This window comes from Gracilinanus agilis, chromosome 3 (genome assembly GCF_016433145.1).
Source record: "Gracilinanus agilis isolate LMUSP501 chromosome 3, AgileGrace, whole genome shotgun sequence".
NCBI classification, from domain to species: Eukaryota; Metazoa; Chordata; class Mammalia; order Didelphimorphia; family Didelphidae; genus Gracilinanus; species Gracilinanus agilis.
The window spans coordinates 649,565,578-649,586,745 of NC_058132.1; the positions used below are offsets into that span (position 1 = coordinate 649,565,578).

At 48.9% G+C, this 21,168-nt stretch overlaps 1 protein-coding gene across 1 annotated transcript in view; it reads right to left on the reverse strand.

Moving 5' to 3' along the window:
• LOC123242023 (ciliary rootlet coiled-coil protein 2-like) overlaps positions 1-21,168 on the reverse strand; it is a 129,112-nt gene that overhangs the window by 63,457 nt on the left and 44,487 nt on the right. Inside the window, exons 13-22 of the mRNA XM_044669518.1 lie at positions 19,301-19,500; positions 15,533-15,715; positions 13,945-14,089; positions 12,224-12,370; positions 11,339-11,569; positions 9,895-10,088; positions 6,213-6,340; positions 4,604-4,773; positions 3,440-3,619; positions 888-1,022 (exon numbers count right to left, since the gene is read on the reverse strand). Of these exons, the coding sequence (XP_044525453.1) occupies positions 888-1,022; positions 3,440-3,619; positions 4,604-4,773; positions 6,213-6,340; positions 9,895-10,088; positions 11,339-11,569; positions 12,224-12,370; positions 13,945-14,089; positions 15,533-15,715; positions 19,301-19,500 (1,713 nt within the window). The remainder of the gene's footprint in view (positions 1-887; positions 1,023-3,439; positions 3,620-4,603; positions 4,774-6,212; positions 6,341-9,894; positions 10,089-11,338; positions 11,570-12,223; positions 12,371-13,944; positions 14,090-15,532; positions 15,716-19,300; positions 19,501-21,168) is intronic.

The following is a 21,168-nucleotide window of genomic DNA, read 5'->3' on the forward strand; positions in this document are numbered from 1 at the left end:
GATCTGAGCAAAGCACTTCAGTCTGTTTGCCTAGATCCATGCTGGCGAGCCTGTGGCACACGTGCTGGTGTGTGCCGGAGGGGGCTGCTCCCTTTCCCTCTCCACAAGCACCTGAGGACATTCCTCATCTCACAGCCCCTCTGCCCAGCAGCCCAATGGCAGTGCTTTCTCCCTCCCTTGTCTGGGGCAGAGTGGGGGCTCACTTGGGGCATGAGGATTGCAGTTTGGCACTTGGTCTCTGAGGTCTCTAAAAGGCTCACCATCACTGCCTTAAACCATGATGGCGAGCTCTTTAGGACCTCATGGAAGATGCAAGTAGACATAACCAAGATCCAGAACCTTAAGGGACTTGTAAATGGAATCAATCAATAACTCGATCAATCCATAGGCATTTTTTGAGTATTCCTAAATGCTTACCATGTGCCAGTCCTAGAAACAAAAGTGGAAACATCTCTGCCCTCAGCAAGTTTACGTTCTAATAGAGAGAAGACTAATGCCTATGAAACAACAGACCATCATCCTAGACCTCATTTTAAAAATCGGTGGGAGGGGTTGACATCACTGAGAATGACTTTCCTGGAATCTCACAGCCACTTAGCATCAGAAGTAGGACTTGAACTCAAGGCATCCTGACTCTGGGAGCAGCTATCTATCCTTTGTTCTAGGCTTCCACTCTTAGTACTAATGTGGGGAAACAAGGAGGGGCAGAGATAACAAAAGACAGGGTTTGTGGGGAGTTGAAATCTGTGTAGTGCCTCTCCCCCGGTGTTCTCCCCTCTGCCTTAGCCCATATTCCAGTCAGCCTCCTTCCCCTGTAAGCCAGACCTGCATTCTGCAGAGGCCAGAGGGTTGAACAAGCAGAACTTAAGCGTGTGGCCTGAGCTCACCTTGTCTTGCTCCTGCCGCCTCAGAGCTTGCTGTTTCACTCGTTCAGCCTCCAGCTTGGCATCCTCGAGTTCCCGTTGGGTTTCCAGGAGCTCCTCATACATCATATTTTTCTCAGTTTCCTTTAGAGACAAGGCCTAGAAGTGATGAAGGAGGAGGTGAGGAAACAATGTTCTCGATCTACGTTTAAGTGATTCAGAAGAGAAAAAATAATCTAGCCTCTTCGGGGAGAGTCCTTTTAAGGGGAGGACTAGAGCCATGAGAATGCACTTCAGTGTTCAATAACCTTCTAGAGTAAAAGAATAAGGAATCCAGACCCCAAAGCCAGAAGATAAGGGAACTGAACCCAAATACATGAGTAGCTTTGTCAATCAAGCAAGCATATACTGCCTGGGAATTATGGATCATCAGTGAGCTGAGGAAGACTGCCTTCAGATGAGAGAATCCTAGGAAGCACCTAGTGCTCGTCTACTACCGGACCTTTGCTTTACAGATAGAGAAACCAAGGTCCATAGGAGGGAAATGATCTGTCCAAGGTCACACAGACAATCAGAAGAACTGGAATTCTAACTTGAGGAAATAGCTGCTACGGTCTTTAAGTTTTGAACAGAGATAGGTAGAAATAATGGGAAAAACCAGGAGGCACATTTAGAAAAGAGCTTTTTTAAAGGCTACATTGAACCTTAGAGGGAATCTCACTGAAAGGCTAAACATAATTATCATAACAAAACGGATCCCATGAATTTTGGCAGTGGCTAAATGTGGATGGAGCTGTTCTCAGGATTTCAGAAATGATCTTTATAAATTTTAATCGGGCCTGGGAAAACCCCCTCAGATTCAGAACCACGGCAGTTTGTGATAGGTGATGTAGCACCCATCTAGGCCCGGGCAAACCATTTTCTTAAATTTTGCTTCTTAGGGAATTGTTAGTGTTGGTTCCTCTTTTGTGATGACCCCATTCCCTTCCATCTTCTCCAGCAGATCACCCACTCATTCATCCCTTCTCTCTCAACAGTTCTCAATCTCTTCCCAGCTACCTGATACTTCTCTACTACCTCCAAACATGTCTTTCCCTGCCCCACCCTCCACAAACCCTCCCTTAATAGGATTCCGTCTCTCTTCTCCCTTTCACAGCTAACGTCCTTGAGAAGGAGGTCTACGATTGGTCTCTCCACATCCTTTTGTCTCACTTCCTTCTTAACTCTCTTTCCCAACCACATCATTCAACTGAAACAGCTCTTTGCAGAGTTACCAATGATATTTTTAATGACCAAAGCCAATGGTCTCTTCTCAATCCTTATCTTCCTTGACTTCTCTGCAGCATTTGACACTGTGGATCACCCTCTTTCCAATATTCTTTTCTTTCAGGGTTTTCTCGACACTGCCTTCTCCTGGTTTTCCCCTTCCATGTCTGAATACTCCTTCCGAGACTCCTTAGTTGGATCTTAAAAAAGATTGTGCTCCTGGGCCTTGCCCTGGACCTTCTTATGTTCTCCCTCTATACCAGTGATTCCCAAAGTGGGCGCCACTGCCCCCTGGTGGGTGCGGCAGCGATCCAGGGTAGCGGTGATGGCCACAGGCGCATTTATCTTTCCTATTAATTGCTATTAACATTTTAAAAATTAATTCCCCCCAAAAATAAATAAAATTAATTTCCAGGGGGCTAAGGAATATTTTTTCTGGAAAGGGGGCGGGAGGCCAAAAAAGTTTGGGAACCCCTGCTCTATACTATTTCACTTGGTAATCCCATAGACTCCTGTGGATCCAACTAGCACCTCTCAACAGATGATTATCAGACCTTTATGTCCTTCTCTAACCTCCTGATCTGTGGTCTTGCTTCTCCAACTGCTTATTGGCTGTCTCAGAACAAATTGACCACTGACAAAGCAGAATTTCTTGTCTCCCTCCCAACCTTCTCTTCTTGTTACCTTTCCTCTTAACTCTTGTAGGTACCACCATTCTCCCAGGAACACAGGCTTGCAACCAAGATGTCATTCTTAACCCTTTATTTTTCTCACTTTTCTCTCCCCCATATCCAATCACTTTCTAAATCCTGTTGATTCTTCTTTCTTAGCATCTCTCCCATCGGCCCCATCTCTCCTCGGATCCTGCCGTCACCCTGCTTTGGGTTCTTCTCACCTCATTGCCACTCCCTCCTGCTCAGATTTTAATACTGGGAGTTGGTGGGAAGAGCTCGGGTTTGACTAATAGAAATTCTTCATAATCAGACATCAGCCATAGTGCTTCTGGCTGAGATGTTTTAAAAATTAGGAAGAAGAAGAAGAAGCAGTAGATAAGCCAGAAATTCCCAGTGTGGAAACTCCACTCACAATATAGATTAGCAATTCTTCTAGAACTTGGAGCCCAAGAGAGTTGCCTGGGGTGCACAAGAGTTAAAGAGCACTCCAGGTGATACAGCTAGAGTCTTAGAGGAATCGAACCCAGGACTTCCTGACTTCAAGACTGGCTTCGGGTCTACGATACCATATCACTCTGCCCACAGTAAGTTTTGTGGGACTGCAGTGAATATGCGTATCTGTCTGTCCTTCTTCACCTTCTGCTTCTCATGTTCCATTTGGAGAAGGCTTTCATCTCGCTCCCGTTTCACACTGAGGATTTTTTCATTTAGATTTTCCCGTTCAGCTTCATATTTTGAGAGCAATTCTTCTTTTTCCTGCATCATTTGGCGTATGGCAGCCTCCTTCTCTTCAGTCAATGCTTGGCACAGACTCTCCTGAGGAGTTGAGGCAAAATGGCAGGATAGATCATTAGTTCTGGGACTGAAAAGAATGAAGGCAGGTGTTGAGGCTAGAAGAGAGCTGAAGGTAGGAATGGAGGGAAGAGGAAGGTGGGACAGGCGCTGAGCATGTGTGCCACTGAAATGTGACTTTTGTCAGTCATAGAATGGGAAGAAGGCAGGTTCTGAAGTCAGTGGACTTGAGTTTGAATCTTGGAACAAGCCAGAGATACGGGTCTGGTTTTCAGAAGAGTCAGGACTCGAGGCAGAGATGTGGATATGTTCTGCATGGAGCACCTGACTAGAAGTTGCGGAGAAGAGTGAGAGAGTGTAGACCGTTCACTCTTCTTCGGCCATTTTTGTGTCATGGACTCCTTTCATAGTTGAGGAAAACCCGAGGAGCCCTTCTCAGATTCACGTTTTTAAAATTTCATAATTAATGAGTTGAAGGAAATCCTAAATTTCAGCTAGAAGTTAAGAAAAACAAAGATTATTTTTTTTTACTATCTAAGTTCCCCAAAAGCACTTGAAATATAACTATGGGCCTCTTTCAGTTCTGTGAACCCCAGACTGAAAATCCCTGGGATAGAGGAGAGAAGGAAAGAAGGCCCAAGCTAGAACCTTGCGAGAGAATAAGGAACCAGTGGTAGAGCCTGAGAAGTAGGGAGAGATGTGAGAATAAGTTAGGAAAGCATGGAAAGCCAAGGGGGAAGAAAATAGCCAGTGGGAGGTGTGGGTTGCTGCAGAGAATAAGACTTGAAAGAAGGCTGTTGGGTTTGCCTACTGTTGACCTATGTGAAAGCAGTTTCAGTTGGATGTCGGGGTGGAAATCGTGATAGAAGGGAGATGAGAAGACCTTGGCAGAAATAGGGAAGATTAGGCTGGGTTGCATGAACAAGCAGATAGTGCGTTTATGATGGATCCTATGCCATCCATATCAATCCCTTGACTTTACCGAACTGAGCAGGTCAAGGGTGTTACCTTTTCTTTTCTCAGACGTCCAACGTCTTCCCCATGAGCTAATGCCTGTTTCTTGAGGGAAAGCTGAGTGTCTTCTTCCAGCTGGGCCATCTGCTGCTTGAGTAGTTCTGCCTCCCACTTCATCTTGGTCTCTTGGGTCTCCAGTTCACTTTTGGTCTTCTCCACTTCCACTGTGGGGTAAAAAGATTGGCAAGATGAACCACCCCTAATGCCCAACTCCATCCCTGGTGGCTCTTCTTCCTTGTCTGTATGATGGTTTATGATGTGAAGGTGGGCATTGGGAGAGACTTCCTCACACAGGATATGCGGGGTGGTGGGAGGTACTGATTCCAGAGACCCTGGAGGAGGAGCAAACTGGCAACTCTTCCACTTCAAGGGAGAACAAATCCAAGTCATTGACTCAAGGAAGGAGAAGACTATGGTGTATGTGGCCTATGATTATGATGGAATACTAATGAACCATAAGAAATGATGAACAGACTGATGAAAAGAAAACCCTGGAAAGAACTATCCAAGATAATGAATAGGGAAATAAGTAGAACCAGGAGAACATTATACCCAGTCACAGAACTAATACTGGAAGAAGAAACTGAGACTGCTACCTCCAGGATGTGAACAGAAAGATAAAACATGAAAGATTTCATTTATATGAACATGTTGGCCTCCCTGATGATATCTTATGTGATTCAGGGAGGGTGGGAAGGAGCTGGGACACTTGTGGACAGGACCTATTATGTAAATATAAAGAAAAGTAAATTTAACATAGATTTGTGATTTCATTTGTGTGAAATCTTCTGTTTCTTTACATATGGAAATTTTTGTTTTGTTTTATAAACACTTGGAAGAATAATAATAATAATAATGTTTTTTGATAAACAAAGGAAAAATACCAAAGATCAAAATAAGCTTTCAGGGACCCTCCTCCACCCAAAAGACTAGAATTCAGAGCTGAATCTAGTAAGATGAAATTTCATAGGGATCAATGTAAAGTCCAATACTAGGGCACAAGAAACCAACAGCACAAGTACTGAATGGGGGTTAGGTGTGTCTGGAAGGAAAGTCATGAGAAAAAAAGGTGTGAAGATCTCAGTGGAAAGCAACCTGAGTAAGCACCAACAATGTTAAAGTTCATCAAAGCATCTTGGGCTCTAAGCTCAGAATCTGGAAAGGGAGGTGAGTACAGCCTGCCTTGGTCAGAGCACATTTGAGGACACTCGTGAGCTTTTAGATGACCAGGATGGTAAGAAGATTGAAGAACTTTTAGACTTGGTTGAAGCAGCTGGGGAGGTGGAGCCTGGGTAAGAGACTGCTTGGAGGAGAAGTGGTAACAGTCCTCAGGTATCAGAAGGGAGAGGGCTTAGCCTAATGCTTCTTGGCTTCACAGGGTAGAACTGAGAACGAGGGGTAGGAACGTGTAAAGAGGCAAGTTAAGGCTTGATGTCAGGGAAAATAGCCTAGTGATTAAGCTGTCTCTAGGAGAATGGGCTGCCTCAGGAGGCAGTGAGGTCCTGCTCCCTGGAGGTCTTCATACAAAGTGTCAAGGATGGTAGATAGCAATTCCTGCTCTGAGATTCTTTGCCAGCCCACAGAGAACAGACAGTTTAGTCACCTTGAAGCACCTGCTTTGACAGGAGCAGCCTTTGACACTCTTCTTCCAGCTCCTCCTTCTGGGTTTCCAGTTGAGCCACCAGCTGCTGGGTGGAGAAGAGGTTGCTTTCCAGGGACTCCTTCTCAGCCCTGGAGATGGGGATCAAAGAAGCAAAGCTGATAATCCAGGCAATTCCCTTCTGATCTCTTTTGGTTAGTGTCTGGACAGAACTGAAATAGCTGATCACAGAAGCTCAGCTTCCAAACTTGGGCAGGGAAGGTAGAGCTGATAACAATAATAGACATCTAAATAGGTCTTTACAGTTTGCATAACGCCTTACAAATGTCTCATCTGAATTTCACTACAGTCCTGGGGTGGGGCAGTGCTATTATTATCCCCATTTTACAGATGAAGAAATTGAGGCAAATAGAGGTTGCCTTTTGCCCAGGATAATAAGAGTTTGGAGCAAGATAAGAATTCGGGTCTTCCTGATTCCAAGTCCCATGCACTCCTAGCTGCTCCTTATTGTCTCTAGCATAACCCAGACTCCTCAGCTTGAGCTTTCCAATAGATTTCCTATGATTTCCCTTCATGCATTTTGACATTTCTGCCAAGCTGGCCAACTCAAGGTTCCAGGCACATGGCATTCCCTTTTCAGGAAGACATAAGAATGAAACAATTCCCTGCCCTCAAGGGGCTTCTGTTCTCCTAGGGGCTTCTGTCTGCATGTAGATAAATAAATGTAAACTCTATAAAAATAGGTACAAAGTCATCTTGGGGGGAGCCCTGACAACTTGGAGGATTAGGGAGAACCTCATCTAGGAGATGTCGCCCGAGTTGAAGCTTGAGGAGAACTGGGGATTTCATGAGACAAAGATGAGGAGGGAGAGCATTCTGGGACTGGAGTCGGGAGATGGAACTTTGTCCAAAGGAAACAGCCAGCAGGGTCTGTAGGCTGAATACTAGGGTGCATGAGGAATGTGCAATCTGTCTGGAAAGGCTCGCTGCAGCCAGTGGGAAGGACTCCAAAGGCTAAGGTGTCTTTGACCTTGGAGTCAATGGAGAGCCACGGAAGCTTTTTGGATAGGGAGATGGCATGATGGGAGTTGCCCTTTGGGAATATCCATTTGGCAGCTACTGGAGGCTGGGAGGGAGAAGAGAGACTGGAAGTAGGGAGGGCAACCGAGAGGCTTGGGCAAAAATCTACATGAGAGATGGGACAGCTTGGGAATCAGCTTGTGAAAGTAGAGGCGACCTCCTGGAGGCAGAAGTAACAAGATTTGGCACATGGTTGTACTGGGAGTGTGTAAATGAGGTCATGTAGTCAGGGAGGACTCCAAGGTTGTGAAACTGGGTGACTGGATGAAGGGTGGTGCCCTGGAACAGGGTCGCAACATTAGTAAGCATGGGGTCAGAACTGGAACCCATGACCTGACCCTTAATCCCATGTTCCTTCCCCTGAGCTTTCCTGAGTTTCTCATCTCAGGGAGTCCCTTTACTTGTTGCCTCCCCTTGTCCCAGGGCTTTTATGTATGCCCAAGGATACGGAGGTGACAAACTCAAGCTAACTCTGTCTCTGTGGGTGTATCTTTGCACATACCATACCTACACTAGGTACACCTGAGGACAGTTATATGGATAACAGTCAGGTCAAGCCATGTGCCTACATCCTTTTATCAAGGATCTTAGATTGCTGAGAGCTGTGGGACTCTTCAAAATGGGGTCACATAAATAATAAGCATCCTGACCAGGACTTGAACCCAGGTCTTCTGAGTAAAGATCAAGGGTTCTTACTCCCAAACCACATGCCTGACAACCTCTGAGGACCCCTAGAGTCAAGGAGGAAGAAGACCCTCTTAGGTCTTTTCAGGAAAAGGAAGAGGAAAGATTAGGAGACCTGAGTTGAGACCCTTCTCTACCACTATCCAGCTGTGGAATCTGGCACATGCTCCTCATTGCCCCTTGCCTCAGTTTCCTTTCATGAAAAATGCAGGTGAAGTACATGATCTTGCCCCAGTTACGAGGGACTGTCAGGGTTCAGAGATGTGTCTCACACAATGTCTGGAATGTGCCTTACTGTGAAGCCTGGAGTCTAGACAGTGTGGGACTTGGCTAAGAGTAAACAGAAATAATACCCATCACTATAGAAATAGTGATAGGAATAATAATAACGATGATTCCAGGAATCGCAACTCTAGGAGTGATAAAAATGCTAGGAATAAAAATCGGGAAGACGATAACTCATACCCAATGACTCCACAACAGTAGATCTTAAGTGGAGCTCGCACCAAACTAATCAGGAGGGCTTGATTCCTGAGTCACAGGCCAGAGGCTCTGAGGAGAGGGGAGGGAGAGGGAGGAAGGAAGAGGCGAATGCTGCCCAAGGGCATCTGTTATCTCCCATCCTTCCAACGAGAGAGACACAGGGACAGATTTCTAAGAGTAGGAGAGACTCATCAGCTCGGAAAAACCCAGGATGGGAGAAATGGTCGGTCCATGGCGTTGGGTTGGGGGAGCCCAGATACCAAGCTACAGTCATGGAATAGAGGAGCCAGTGTGATAAAGAGAGTGTCAGCCGTCCATCCTAGCTAGATCCAGAGTCAACCTCCCAGGGCAGGAAGGAGAAAATGAGGTCTGGAAGCTGGGAGTTCAGAGAGCTTTGCCAAGGCATGGAGAAGCTCTAGGAGGGGGCTGGAGAGGAGAGGTCCTTCTGCCAGGGAGGCAGTGACACCCCGCTCCAGGAGCAGGGGGCTCACCCAGAAGGACCACAGACAAGGGTTACATGTTTTACAGATATACGGACTGGGGCATGAATGAGAGAAGGGCTGAACCCCCAACAGCTTTGCCAAATGGAATCCTTGGGTTAGAGATACCAAGCCATGAGGACGTCTTCCCTGGCAGGGACTGACAAAGAAGATTCCATTCAATGAGCACTGATTGTTTTTGCTATGTGCATGGCACTGGGCTAGGCCCTGCCCTCCAGGGTCTCTATTCCACTGGAGATGTCAAATATATGCAGAGAAGAAAATAGGAAACACACAGAGAAATATGGGCATCGAGGAAGACCTCATGAAGGGGCTGGTGCTTGACTAGAAGTTTCAAGAGGCTGAGGTGAGGGGGAGAGCATTCTACACATGAGGAATGGGGTACCCAAAGGCCTGGAGGGGAGAGAATAGAGGACTGCCATGTGTCAGCTACTAGGGACAGCAAGCAGGCCAGTTTGACTAGAATGTGAAATGGATGAGGGGGAGGAATGCAAAACGTCTTGTAGCCAGAGGGAAGGGCTAGAGAGCCAAATTCTTTGGACTTGCTTTTAGAAGAGATGCCCTGTGAGCCAGTGGACTCAGTTTCCCTAGTGTGTCAAATTAAATAATGTCTAAGGTTTCTCCCAAACCTATCATTAGGGGATGGCATGAGAAAGTTCAAGAGTCTAGTTGAGCATTCTGGGAGTTTTGTTGGATAGGAGACTGGGGTCATGATCTGGGCACTGAGAAGAAGTCTGAATACCTGAGAGCATCAAATCCGGTCTCAGACACTTCCCAGCTGTGTGACCCTGGGCAAGTCACTTGACCCCCATTGCCTACCCTTACCACTCTTCCACCAAGGGGCCAATACATAGAAGTAAATTTAAAAATGTAAAAAAAATAGAATGATTTAGATCTGATGGAAATATAAACAAAAATTAAAAAAAAAAAAAGAATACCTGAGAACAGCCCTCTCCTCCACTATGACTTGATTCTGCCTTTCCAGGGACGTGTGCTGGTGCACAAGTCTTGTTTTCTCGTTGGCCATTTCTTCTTTTTCGAGCATTGTTTGCTGGAGGGAATCAGCCTGCAGCTGTATCTCTTGCTGGCTCTGGTCTAGTTGCCCTTCCAAAGTGTGTTTCTGACAGCTTACCTTTGAAATTTCAAAATAGAGGGCAAAGGAAGGAAAGAAATAAAAGTGGAGAAAGGAGTAGAGAAAAGTAGAGAAAAGAAGAGTGAAGAGCATGGGAAGGAGAGATGAAAGTAGAGGATGGGAAAGTGAGAGAAAAGTAAAGAACAGGAAAATGAGAGAGAAATGTGGAAAACAAGGGACAGAGAGAGAAAAAATAGAGTTCAAAAGGGGATGGAAAAGATATGACGGTTTCAAACAAAACAAACTACAAGGACCTGGTAGGTTTGACAGACAAAAGTAATATGCAAGAATTTGATAGAAGGAGACACAATTGAACAATTATAACCTTAGATGTTAATGGATTAAACTCACTTATAAAGTGGAAGAAAATGGAGAATGAATTGGATAACAGAACCCCAAATATACTGTAAATCAGACACAAGCTTATAACATAAAGTTATATGACAGAACTAAAATGAGAATGTGCATGTCTCCTGCCTCTTGGCAGGGAAGTGATGGACTAGAAGTTTAGAATGGGACATACATTTTCTAACAGGGTGAATTTATACAATACATTGATTGTTTTTGTTTGATTATATTTTTTTGTTACAAGGGAGAAATTCTGTTGGGAGAATGAGTCATTGGGTGTTGATAAAGATGCAAAAAATGAAGTAAAGAGCATCAACAAAACATTAAAAATACACAGAGGAAAACAAAAAAAAATTTAAAAGGGGACACAAACAAACAAAACAATTTTGTTATTATGTTGTTAAATTTAATATGCACTTAAAAAGACAAACTGTACCTAATGGAAGCCCATGGGCTCTTAGATAATCCTCTTTTTTGCCCTTCCTATTTTGAAATGTTTCTACTTGTTGATGATTAAGTTCATAATAAAAAAAGAAAAAAAATGAAACGAAGGGCTGGAATCAAAATCATTGTAAATCCACCCAACCAGAAGTTATGATAGTATTTTAAAATAAGGCAACAGGAAAAAACCATATTGTTATGATGGAGACAGATAAGAAAACTCAATGACTCTTAAAGAGCCCTCCTATAGGCAAAAAATAGGTTTTTTAAGAGAGAGAGAGAGAGAGAGAGAGAGAGAGAGAGTGTGTGTGAAACTCTAAAAGGATGTGAGGACATCTAGCTTTGAAATGTGGAGGAAAACCAAGAATTAAGAGATTAAGAGCAGGAAGTGGGCTCTAAGGACCTAACCCCCCTCGGCAAGGCTGTGAGAGTTTGGCGTCTCGGTTCACTTCTCTGCTCACCTGTATGAGCTGCTCATGCAGTTGGCTCTTCTCTTTCTGGAGCACGAGCATCTCTTCCTCGAGGTTCCCTCTTTTCTCCTCAGCCATCTGCAAGGTTTGGTCCATGCCCTTCTTTTCCCTCTGGATGTGGTCCAGCTCCTGATCCAGATGAGCAATCTGACTTTGGAGGCGGTTCACCTCTTGTTCCAGCTGCCACTGCTGCTCTAACCACTGGTTCTTCTCCTGTTCCAGCTGTTCAGCCCAAAGAAAAACAAGGAGAATGTCTGGGGTGATCAAGAACTGAAGTCTGTAGAGCCCAACTAAAGCACATGGTGGTTAGGAGGGAATATATGACCCTTCCAGGCTCTCCCACTTCAGCGTAAGCTCTGGTGCGAAGGGGAAGTTGAGAAGTCAGGGCGCTGCTGCCCGCCTTCCCCTGGGCTCTTTGGCCTCTCTCTGGGGCCTTTGCCTCTCTCCTTCCCCTCCTCAGCGCCTACCCTCAGGGATGGCCATGGATTTAGCTGTTTACACCGTAGTATAAACTGAAAGGATTGCTGTCACTTCTCCAGCATCCCTCAATTTTCACCACGGTCTCTCAATGTGGAATGAATGGCCTCGTCCCCTTTTAAGGGACTTTGAGGCCCCACCAGAGCAGGTGGGAAGGTAGCTGGAGGCAGGGTGAAAGCTTGGCACCCCTGGACACGTAGCCCAAGGCCGCGGGTTTGAGTCTTGGTCTTGCGGGATCATCTCTGTGCTTTGGTCCAGGCGTGGCCATGGGGCCTGGCTGAGGAAGGCCTTCTGGCGTGCTCTCCACACGGACTCTCTCCCCACTTCTACCAAAGGAGCAGATAACGGGGTGTCCCCAAGGGGAAGCCAGGCTGGGCGCCTTCAGGACTTCTCACTTACTTGTAGGATCAAGCGGTTCAGGTTGACCTTGTCTTGAGCCAGACTTTCCGTTAGGGCCGCCATCTTGACCAGGGAGTCCTTCTGCTCTGTGTCTTTAGCTCTCATCTTGGTTATTAAGGACTCCAGCTCAGTGCTGTTGGCCTCTGCCTGTAGTGGAGAGGAAAGTGTCACGGGGGGCCGGGGGGGCTCTCGGGTGTCCGCGCAGCAGTGAAATGGAGCCCAGAGCTTCGTCCCCAAAGGGACCAGGCGGGAGACGCTTAGCCTGGAGCTCAGAGGCTGCATCTGGCAAACCCGGATCCTCAGAGCAAGGCCAGCTATGCTTCTATAACCCAAATATTTGGGTTGTGTTTATTTATGAAGGAGGCAGCACCCCCTCCTGGACGCCAGCCAGGGGGATTTTGTTACTGAAACAACAAAAGGGCTTCGCTGCTTCCCATCGCGTGGCCCCCCACAACGTTCACGTTACTGGGGGGTGGCCCAAGGCCCTGAGCCCGGCACCCCCTTCCTGCCGCCCTGCCCGACGACCCAGATCCACCAGCACTGTGACGACTCTTTAAATCTGAGAGTGTGGAAAGAACAGTCTTAGGAGCGTCAGCCGAGAGCCGGCGGGGGCTTAGGAAGTCATCTGTAAAGGAGGAAACTGAGGCGCAGAAGGTGGGCAGAGGGATGGGGCTCCTTCGGCCTCAGACAGCCAAAGGCTGCCCAAGTCCAGGGTTCGAGCTCCTGCTAGAAAGCCAGTCTCAGGGTGTGAGTGTGAGTGTGAGTGTGTGAGAGTGTGAGCGTGTGAGTGAGTGTGTGTGTGTGTGTGAGTGTGTGTGTGTGAGTGTGAGTGTGTGTGTGTGTGTGTGAGTGTGAGTGAGAGTGTGAGCGTGTGTGTGTGTGATTGTGTGCATGTGTGTGTGTGTGTGTGTGTGTGTGTAGGAGAGATGCTCCATTGGGAAGGACTTTCTCCCAGGCCAGTCTGGGGCCAGAATCCAGCCTCGGTCCTCCAGCCGGGCGGTGAAGGGAGCAGGCCTGGACCTGGATCTCCGCTCTGCTGCCCCGTCACTGGTGGCCTCGGGCGAGGGCCGTCGCTTCTTCGGCCTCCGTGTCCTCCCCCGGAAAACGAAGAGGCCGGCCTCGTGTCCGTCTCTGGATCCAGGCCTCGGGCCCTCCACATGGAGGCCCCGGCACGGGAGAGAGCCGGCCTGGACGTGAGGCCTCTCCACCGCACTGGCTTCGGGTGCCGGAGCTCCTCTTGTGGCTCTGCCCACGGGGAGGCGCCCGTCGTACCCAGCAAAGCGCGAGGAGGGACGCGCTGCATGGACGGCGATCACTGAGCGGCGTGAGGAAGCCGCCGGCCGATGACCTCCACGTGGCTCACTCGCCCCCGGCGGCGAGGCGATGGCCAGAGAGGACGAGGGTCCTTCACGTCTCAGCTCCCCCGAGGCCCCCGGAGGAAGCCGCTCTGGAAGGCGCCCCCCTGCGCCCCAGAGCCTGGCTTTCTAGCGGGCTCTCCCAGCGCGGGGCAGAGGAGACGGCAAGGCAGCCCATTGTTTCTTGTTTTAACACAACTCGGGCAGTTTGTTTTTTGAGGGGTGGAAAAATAAAGGAGTGGGAGCGTGAGGCTGACAGGAAGAGGGCGAGAGAAGGCCGGCCGGGAGCCGCGGGGGGCAAGGAAGAAGAGGAGCCCCCGAAGCCCATGGGACGGCCCTGGGAAGCCCCGCCTCGGCTCGCCCTACCTGGGTGAGAGAGCAGCGCAGCCCCTCCTTCTGGCTCGCCAGCACCTCCTTTTCCAGGACGGCCTGGCTCAGGAATTCCTTCACCATCAGCAGCTCCTTCTTCAGGCTTGAGATCTTCTCCTCTAATTGCTTCATGCTCCTCTGGCTGGCGCAGGGGAGGGAAAAGCAAACGTTGGGCTTTGTTCCTCGTCGTGCCCGAAAGCCAGCCCTGCCCGCTGGGCCGCCGGCTGGCACGTCCTCTGGAGAGACGCCGCCCCCGAGCCCCGTCCAGGAGGAGGGGGCGGCCCAGAAAGGGGCTGCGCTGCGGCTGCCGCCACCCCTCCCAGCGCGGCTGGTCTCTGCTCTAGACCCTCCGGCGTACCAGAGAGGCTCCGTACAGGTGGAGGATGAAGCGAGGCCTACTGAGGCAGAGCGGGACTCGATTTCAAGTCCTGCCTCTGACCCTCGCCGGCTCAGCAGCCTTGGCCGAGCCACAGGGACTCCGAGAGCCTCCACTTCCTCCCCTATAAAAGGGGCTGGTCCTGGCTGCAGGGCCTGCCTCTGGGTGAGGCGGCCGGGCTGCTCTGAACGCTCGAGGCTCGCACCCGGGCGTCGTTATGGCGCCCCAAAGTTGGAAGGCCCTCCAGTGCCTAAGAATCCCTCCCTCTGCCATCTAACCCCGAGAAGGGTGCATGTAGCCTCTGCTTGTGGACTGGCAGTGACAGGGAGCTCACCACCTCCTGAGAAAGCCCTTTCCCCGTGGAGACTGTTTTCAGGAAGTTTTCCCTCACATGAGCACACGCGGACCTCTTAGGCTTCTAATTAAAGTGGAAGGAGCCCAGAGCCGAGTCCGGAGCCCTGGGGCAGAGGCCTCAGTTGGCCGCGTGCAGACTCAGCCTGGGCCCCTCGCCTCACCCCCTCGGAACCTCAGTTTCTCCATCTGAAGAATGGGCACGGCCTACCTACCTCAGGCTGTTGTTTGGAGGTTCATATGTGCAGCTGCTCTGAAACCATGAAGTTGCCCATTGGTAGTAAGGACAAGATACCAGGCTGCCCCCAGACTCTGAATGACATCAGAGCTCCCCGTGGGATCCAGAGAGCACTTTAGAATGGAATCCCCGTGAGGGCAAGGGCTGCTTTATTTTGTCACTGTACAAGGGCCAGCACAGCGCCTGATAGGGCGGTGCTCCACCAGGGTTTGTTGATTGCACAAAGGAAGACTCAATTAGAAGGGGGCAGAGAGGGGCCCTTAGCTCTGTTTGTCTGCAAGCCACGGCATCTCTCTCTCTCTGGAGGTTCTGACGGAGAACCCGGGACCCAAGAGGCGGCCCTCCGGACTTCCAGGGTTCCGGCTGAGCCCCTGGCAGGAACGTGAGGTCAGGGATGCCCACGCCTCTGACCAGCTGGCCATCGACCCCCACGGACCAGGCTCTTCCCTCTTTCTCAGCCAAGTGAGAGCATCGGACTAGATAACCGCCGCCCGCGGCTCCTTCTCGTCCTCAACATCACGGAGAGACTCGACTCCCACGGAGGGCCCTGGGAGAGGCTCTCCGGGGGCTCCCCCTGTGCCCCGGCATGTGGCCACGGCCCAGGCAAAGCGGAACCTCACCTCGTGTCCAGCTCCTTCTGCCTCCTCTCCTCCTTCCTTGACATCTCCTCCTGCCGCTGCTCCAGGAGGCTCTGCCGCCTCTGAAGATCTGCGTTGGTGGCTCTGAGCCTTTCTGTCTCCAGGGAGGAAAGCTCTGCCCTTCGCGTCAAGTCCTGCATCTCCGTCTCCAAAGTCTCCTTCTCCCTGAGGGGCAGAAAGGGAGCCGGGGTAGGTAGGTCTTCCTGGGAAGAAACCACCCTGTCCGAAGCTTGTTTGTGTAGAGTTGTCTGTAGGATGTCTCCCCATCCATCTCTGAGCCCCTTGGGAGCAGGGACGGTCTCTGGCCCTCCTGGGTATCCCAAGGGCTTAGCTTAACAGACTGGCACATAGTAGGTGCTTAATCAGTGCTGATGGATTCAATGGCCTTTGATCAAGTACCCACGTGCAAGTCACTACGGGGGAAGGAAAAACAAAAACGATGAGTTCCCCCCCTCCCCCATCCCCACCACACTTTTTGTGCTTTGCTGCCACTCATCCCACTTCACTGCGAAACTGAATGATCCTTAAAATGCTTGACTTCCCCACACCGAGAGCTTCTGCAATTATCTCTAACAGTTATTGAAGTGTGCTCCTTAAGAGCTATAACCTTAGCACATTTCCTTAGGGAAGTTGTTGTTGTTCAAGTTGTTTCGGTTCAGTTTTTGGTGACCCTATTTGGGGTTTTCTTGGCAAAGATACTGGAGTGGTTCACCATTTTCTTCTACAGCTCATTTTATAAATGAGGAAATGGAGGCAAAAAAAAGTGACTTCCCCAGGGTCACACAGCGAACTAGCAAATATGAGAAACTACATAAACACGATTATAAAACAAATTTTGTGCAAATAAAGTCAGATTTAAATAATGAGAGAAATATTCATTGTTCATGGGTGGGCAGAGCCAATATAATTAAAATGACAATCCTACCTAGACTAATCTGGGACCAGACATGAAGTCATGAAGATGAGTCTTCCTGACTTTAGGTCCCCTGCTCCTCCGAGAGGCCCCCTCCTTGGAGAAGTACCCATTCTTAAAAACCGTAGAATTAAAAACGCAACAAAGGAAAACAGTGAAGCATATGCAGACCGTATTTTTCTGTCAGAAAAATAAAGGGGAAGAAACCAGCTCCATCTGGCTTAATCTCATCAGAATCAAATACTTTGAGCCAGCCTTTTTTAAAAACTTTTTTAAACTTTAACTTCTGTGTATTGGCTCCTAGGTGGAAGAGTGGTCAGGGTGGGCAATGGGGGTCAAGTGACTTGCCCAGGGTCACACAGCTGGGAAGTGTCTGAGGCCAGATTTCTAGGACCTCCCGTCTCTAGGCCTGGCTCTCCATCCACTGAGCTACCCAGCTGCCCTCCTAGCCTTTTGTTAAGTGGAAACACACATATGTGAGCCCTGAAGGTACAAAATGAAGCCTTTATCAAAATCATTGCTTGCCCCAATTAATTGACACACACCCATGAGTCAAATGAAGTGGACGATGGAGATGTTGTATGGATCTCGGCCCAGCCGTGGCGCTGTCCACGTTTCCTTGAGAATACCATTGCTCTGACTCCAGTTTCCCTACAACAGGGAAGCAATCAGTGGGCTTCCTCTCAGACAAGTCTCTCGTCTTGCAGGTTCTCAGCGGCCCAGGCACCAAGGGGCACAGGGGGTCCTGGGTTCTCTTGCCATTCAGTCAATACGAGGAATGCCACGGAGGGCGTGAAGATGGAAAAGGGAAAGCCTGCTCCTCGCACACTCATCCCTGAGCGAGCCAAACAGTATTGGGAGGTATGAGGACCACAGGACCATAGGGACCTCACACGTGTTCTCAAGCTTGTCCTTGAAAAGGGCCCTCTTGCCTGGGGGAGTAACTTACGGAGAGGGGGAGCGAGCGACCGAGCTGGAGAACGCTCGTCCCTTCGTGCAAATGATGGTCCCAAAGACCAGTGAGCTAGAATTGGTGGATGTGAATTTGGTGGTTGGTGGTTGGTGGCTTCTTGGTTGTCAGGCTTCTCCTCCTCTGGCCACAGTTCTCAGAGGAAAACGGAGTAGGGAGTCCTCCCAAGGCACTCTACAAAAGCACCCAGGTCTACTTTGGACACGGCCTCCAAATGAATTCATTCATTTATTCCCTGAAACGCTTTCGCAGGGCAGCTGCTGCAAGTCAGCAAGTGAAGCCAACAGGTAATATTAAGGACTCAACGGCATGCCAGGCCCTGTGCTTAGGGCTCCGGCCAGGCTTCACAAAAGTCTTCTTCCGTCCTTCGGCCAGCTGCTTTGCCCCTTGGACTAGCGATCAGCCCCTGGATGTCATCTTCAGCAGGTGGGGAGGGTGTGCCAACCTCCTCTCCTGTGGCTCTGCTCCCCACCTTTATAGCTCCCCAAACCGAAATACTCCTCTTTGGCCACTACTCTTCTCTATTGGTCATCTGCATATTCTCTCTCATAGATAATAAAGATATGTTCATATTCAGCTCTTGGCGTGCAATCAGGGCACGCTACATGCTTCTTCTGTCCATCCATGCTTCCGTTCATGCCCCCTCCATCCACCGATTGATTCATCTGCCTCTGATCCATTAGTCAGACTTTGCAGAGTCACAACTGGGGATTTTTATGTCTGGTGTATGTACCGTAATAACCATCTGAGACGAGTCTCAAGGAGAGAACTCCCAGTTGAGCAAGGAGCTGGGGGGCTGCCGTACCACCTCTCGAAGGGCTCAGAGACTTCAGGACATCACAAAGGGGCCGCTTTACGGATTGGGCTTGGCAAGGGTGGTCGTCACCTCCTTCCATCGTCTGGTCGTTTCTACTGAATCCTTTTTGCTCTCAAGGTGCTAAGCTCCATTGTATCTTCACCGTGGAAATTCTACAAAGGTTCTAAGCGTGTCATCCTAGAACAAAGCCCCATTTGCCCGGCCTTAGTTAATAATCCGAGGCCCTATTTTTTACTATTGTCCTTTTGGTGGAGTTTAAATGGAAGAACTAGTTGGCATCTCTTGGCTTGAGACTTTGTACATCCTGTGGTCTAGCCTTCCTTCTAGGTAGAGAAGACAGCAAGTGCCTGGCACATAGCAATCACTTAATAAATGCTTGTTGACTGAATGGTATGCATTGAGGGTAACTCAGATCAGCAAGTGCCTGGCACATAGCAATCACTTAATAAATGCTTGTTGACTGAATGGTATGCATTGAGGGTAACTCAGGCCATTCTTTGATCTCAGATTCTATGTATCCTAAAACTACATTATCAGAGGGTGAACCTTTGGGGTTGACCTTTGAGAGAGATCTCAGACCTCTGATATTGGATCTGATGAGAAGAGGCTTCAAGAAACCATCAGGCTGCTCCTGGGGAGGTTACTACCAGAGGAGGGAATAGGCTGGGGAAAAGATGGAGACAGAATCTTACCTTGGGTATAGAAGAGAGGGAGGAACCCTAGCTATTTAAATTAAATACTGTGCTAATTTGGTAATAAGTTCAATTGTTTCTGCCTCAGGAAAGAATGAAATTGCTGGTAGCGCCCCCCTAACTTTCAGTGCCTTTAGAGTGAAGTCCCAGCTGTTCTGTGCTAGTTATGCCTCTCTGGAAGTTGACATGTCCAAGTTTATAGCTTTCCTGAAGGCAGTCCTTGGATAAACATCTATGGTTTTAAATAACCTTGGCCCAGCCAGAATACCTTTCGGTTTGGAAGGGCTCCAGGGTCCCTAAATTCTCCCATTCTGTATTTTGATCTGCCCCAACCTGGGACCAGGTCGCCCTATTTTACCTTTTTAACATCTCTTTGGAGGATTTGCAGCCTTCCAGGTCTTGCCTCTGTTCTTCCAATTTCCCCAACAGCTCTTCTCGCTCTTGTCTCTGCTCCTGTAGTTGCTGTTCTGTGGCCTGGACCTCTCTCTGACGGTCTGCCAGCTGTTTCCGGAGCATCGTCACGGTGGCCTGAGAGGACTCTAGCTGCAGCCGCAGCTCCTGCCCGGCCAGAGAAAAAATGGGACAGGGAGTCAAGGACCCGCAGGAATGCAGCCTGGGCATCCCTTGTAAGCCTCAGCGTGCCTTATAAATGGGAATTATTCTTATCGTTATTGTTATTGTCACTATTCTCCCTTAGGAGTTACCATAGATTCATTTTAGCGTTTTTGTTTTGATTTTGGTCCACACCAACCAACTGGGCAATGCACTAATGCTTTCAGCACTCTACGTAACTTGAAAACTTCTAGTTTCTAAAAAGGGAGGTTCTACAAGGGACTGATCTGAACTAAAATTTTAAGACTGACAAAACTTTTCTTTATCATGCTTATCCCCTGCCTTCTGCATCCTGCTGCTCATACCCCTGGGTCTCTTTCCCCATCTTTCTTGACAAAATCTATTATCCATCTATCCCATTAATGTTTACAAAGAGCTTCTTTGCATGCATTTATCTTATTGAAGCTTCACAGTTCTTTGAAAGGGAGGGACCACCCCCTCTTTGCAGCAGAGAAACGGAGACAAAAATTGTGTGTGTGTTTGTGTGTGTGCGTACCCGTGTGTGCATGCATGTGGGCAAGGTCAGTTCTTGACTTCAGGATTACTAAAAAGATGCAGGAGGGGAAATGCTAGTGATTTAGTGCCCCTGCGTTCTGGTAAAGCCTTAGGTAAATATCTCATACCCTCCTTGTGGCAGAGGCTGAGACGTGGATGAGATAAGACGACCCATAAGGTAAAATGGTAGCTGGCTGGATGGTTCAATTCAAAGAGTGGTAGCACTGGCTCATCGTCATTGTGAAAGGAGGGCTCCAGTGGGGAGGCCAATCACTGCTCTGTGCTTGGCTCGACTGAATGTGTTTATCATTGGCGTGGAGATAGGCAAAGATGGCAGGAAGATGATGCCACGCTAGAGAGGGGGCTAACACTGGATGACATACAGCACCCGAAAAAGATCCTGGCTGCCTACAGCCCTGGAATGAATCTAATAAATGAAATTCAGTAAGAATCAGTGTCTGGCCTTGCACTTGGGTCCAGAAAAAAATCAAGTCCATGCAAGGTCCATGTTGGAGAAGGCCTGGGGAGACCAGCTCCACATCAGGAGAGACTTCCAAACCACGAGAACTGCCTAAGAGTGGAATGGACTGCCTGGTGGAGAGGGAGTTCCTTTTCCTTGGAGGTGTGTAAGCAGAGGCTCAGTAAATCCCTTGGTGGGTAGATTACGTGAAGGACTCCTAACTTGGGTCCCTGAGTCACTCTCAAGTTCTGTGATTCTGCAAACGTGACACGAGGATGTTATGGGGCAGAACAAAGGCTCAGATGTTGAAAGGGGCCTTTCCACTCCAGGATGATCCTCATTACATCCCCCCTCCCCCCACTCCCACCACTCTGGTCGGCCAGGCTCTTTGCCCCCTCTAGGGAGGATCATCATCTCTAATCAATGAACCATGGTGAGGAATGAGAGCCTTGCTAGGGCCTTTCCACATACCTCCGAGGACTGCCCCTGTGATTCTTGAGGAAAATTGGCTTCTAACACAGGGGAGGGAGGGAGTCACACAGGAGGGACAGAGAGCACAGATTTCCCAACCCATTTTCCCTAGAAAAACACTGAGCATTATGCAAGAGATTCAGCTGAAGCCAGGGGTGCCCTCCTCACTCCTGGTGATGCAACAATCT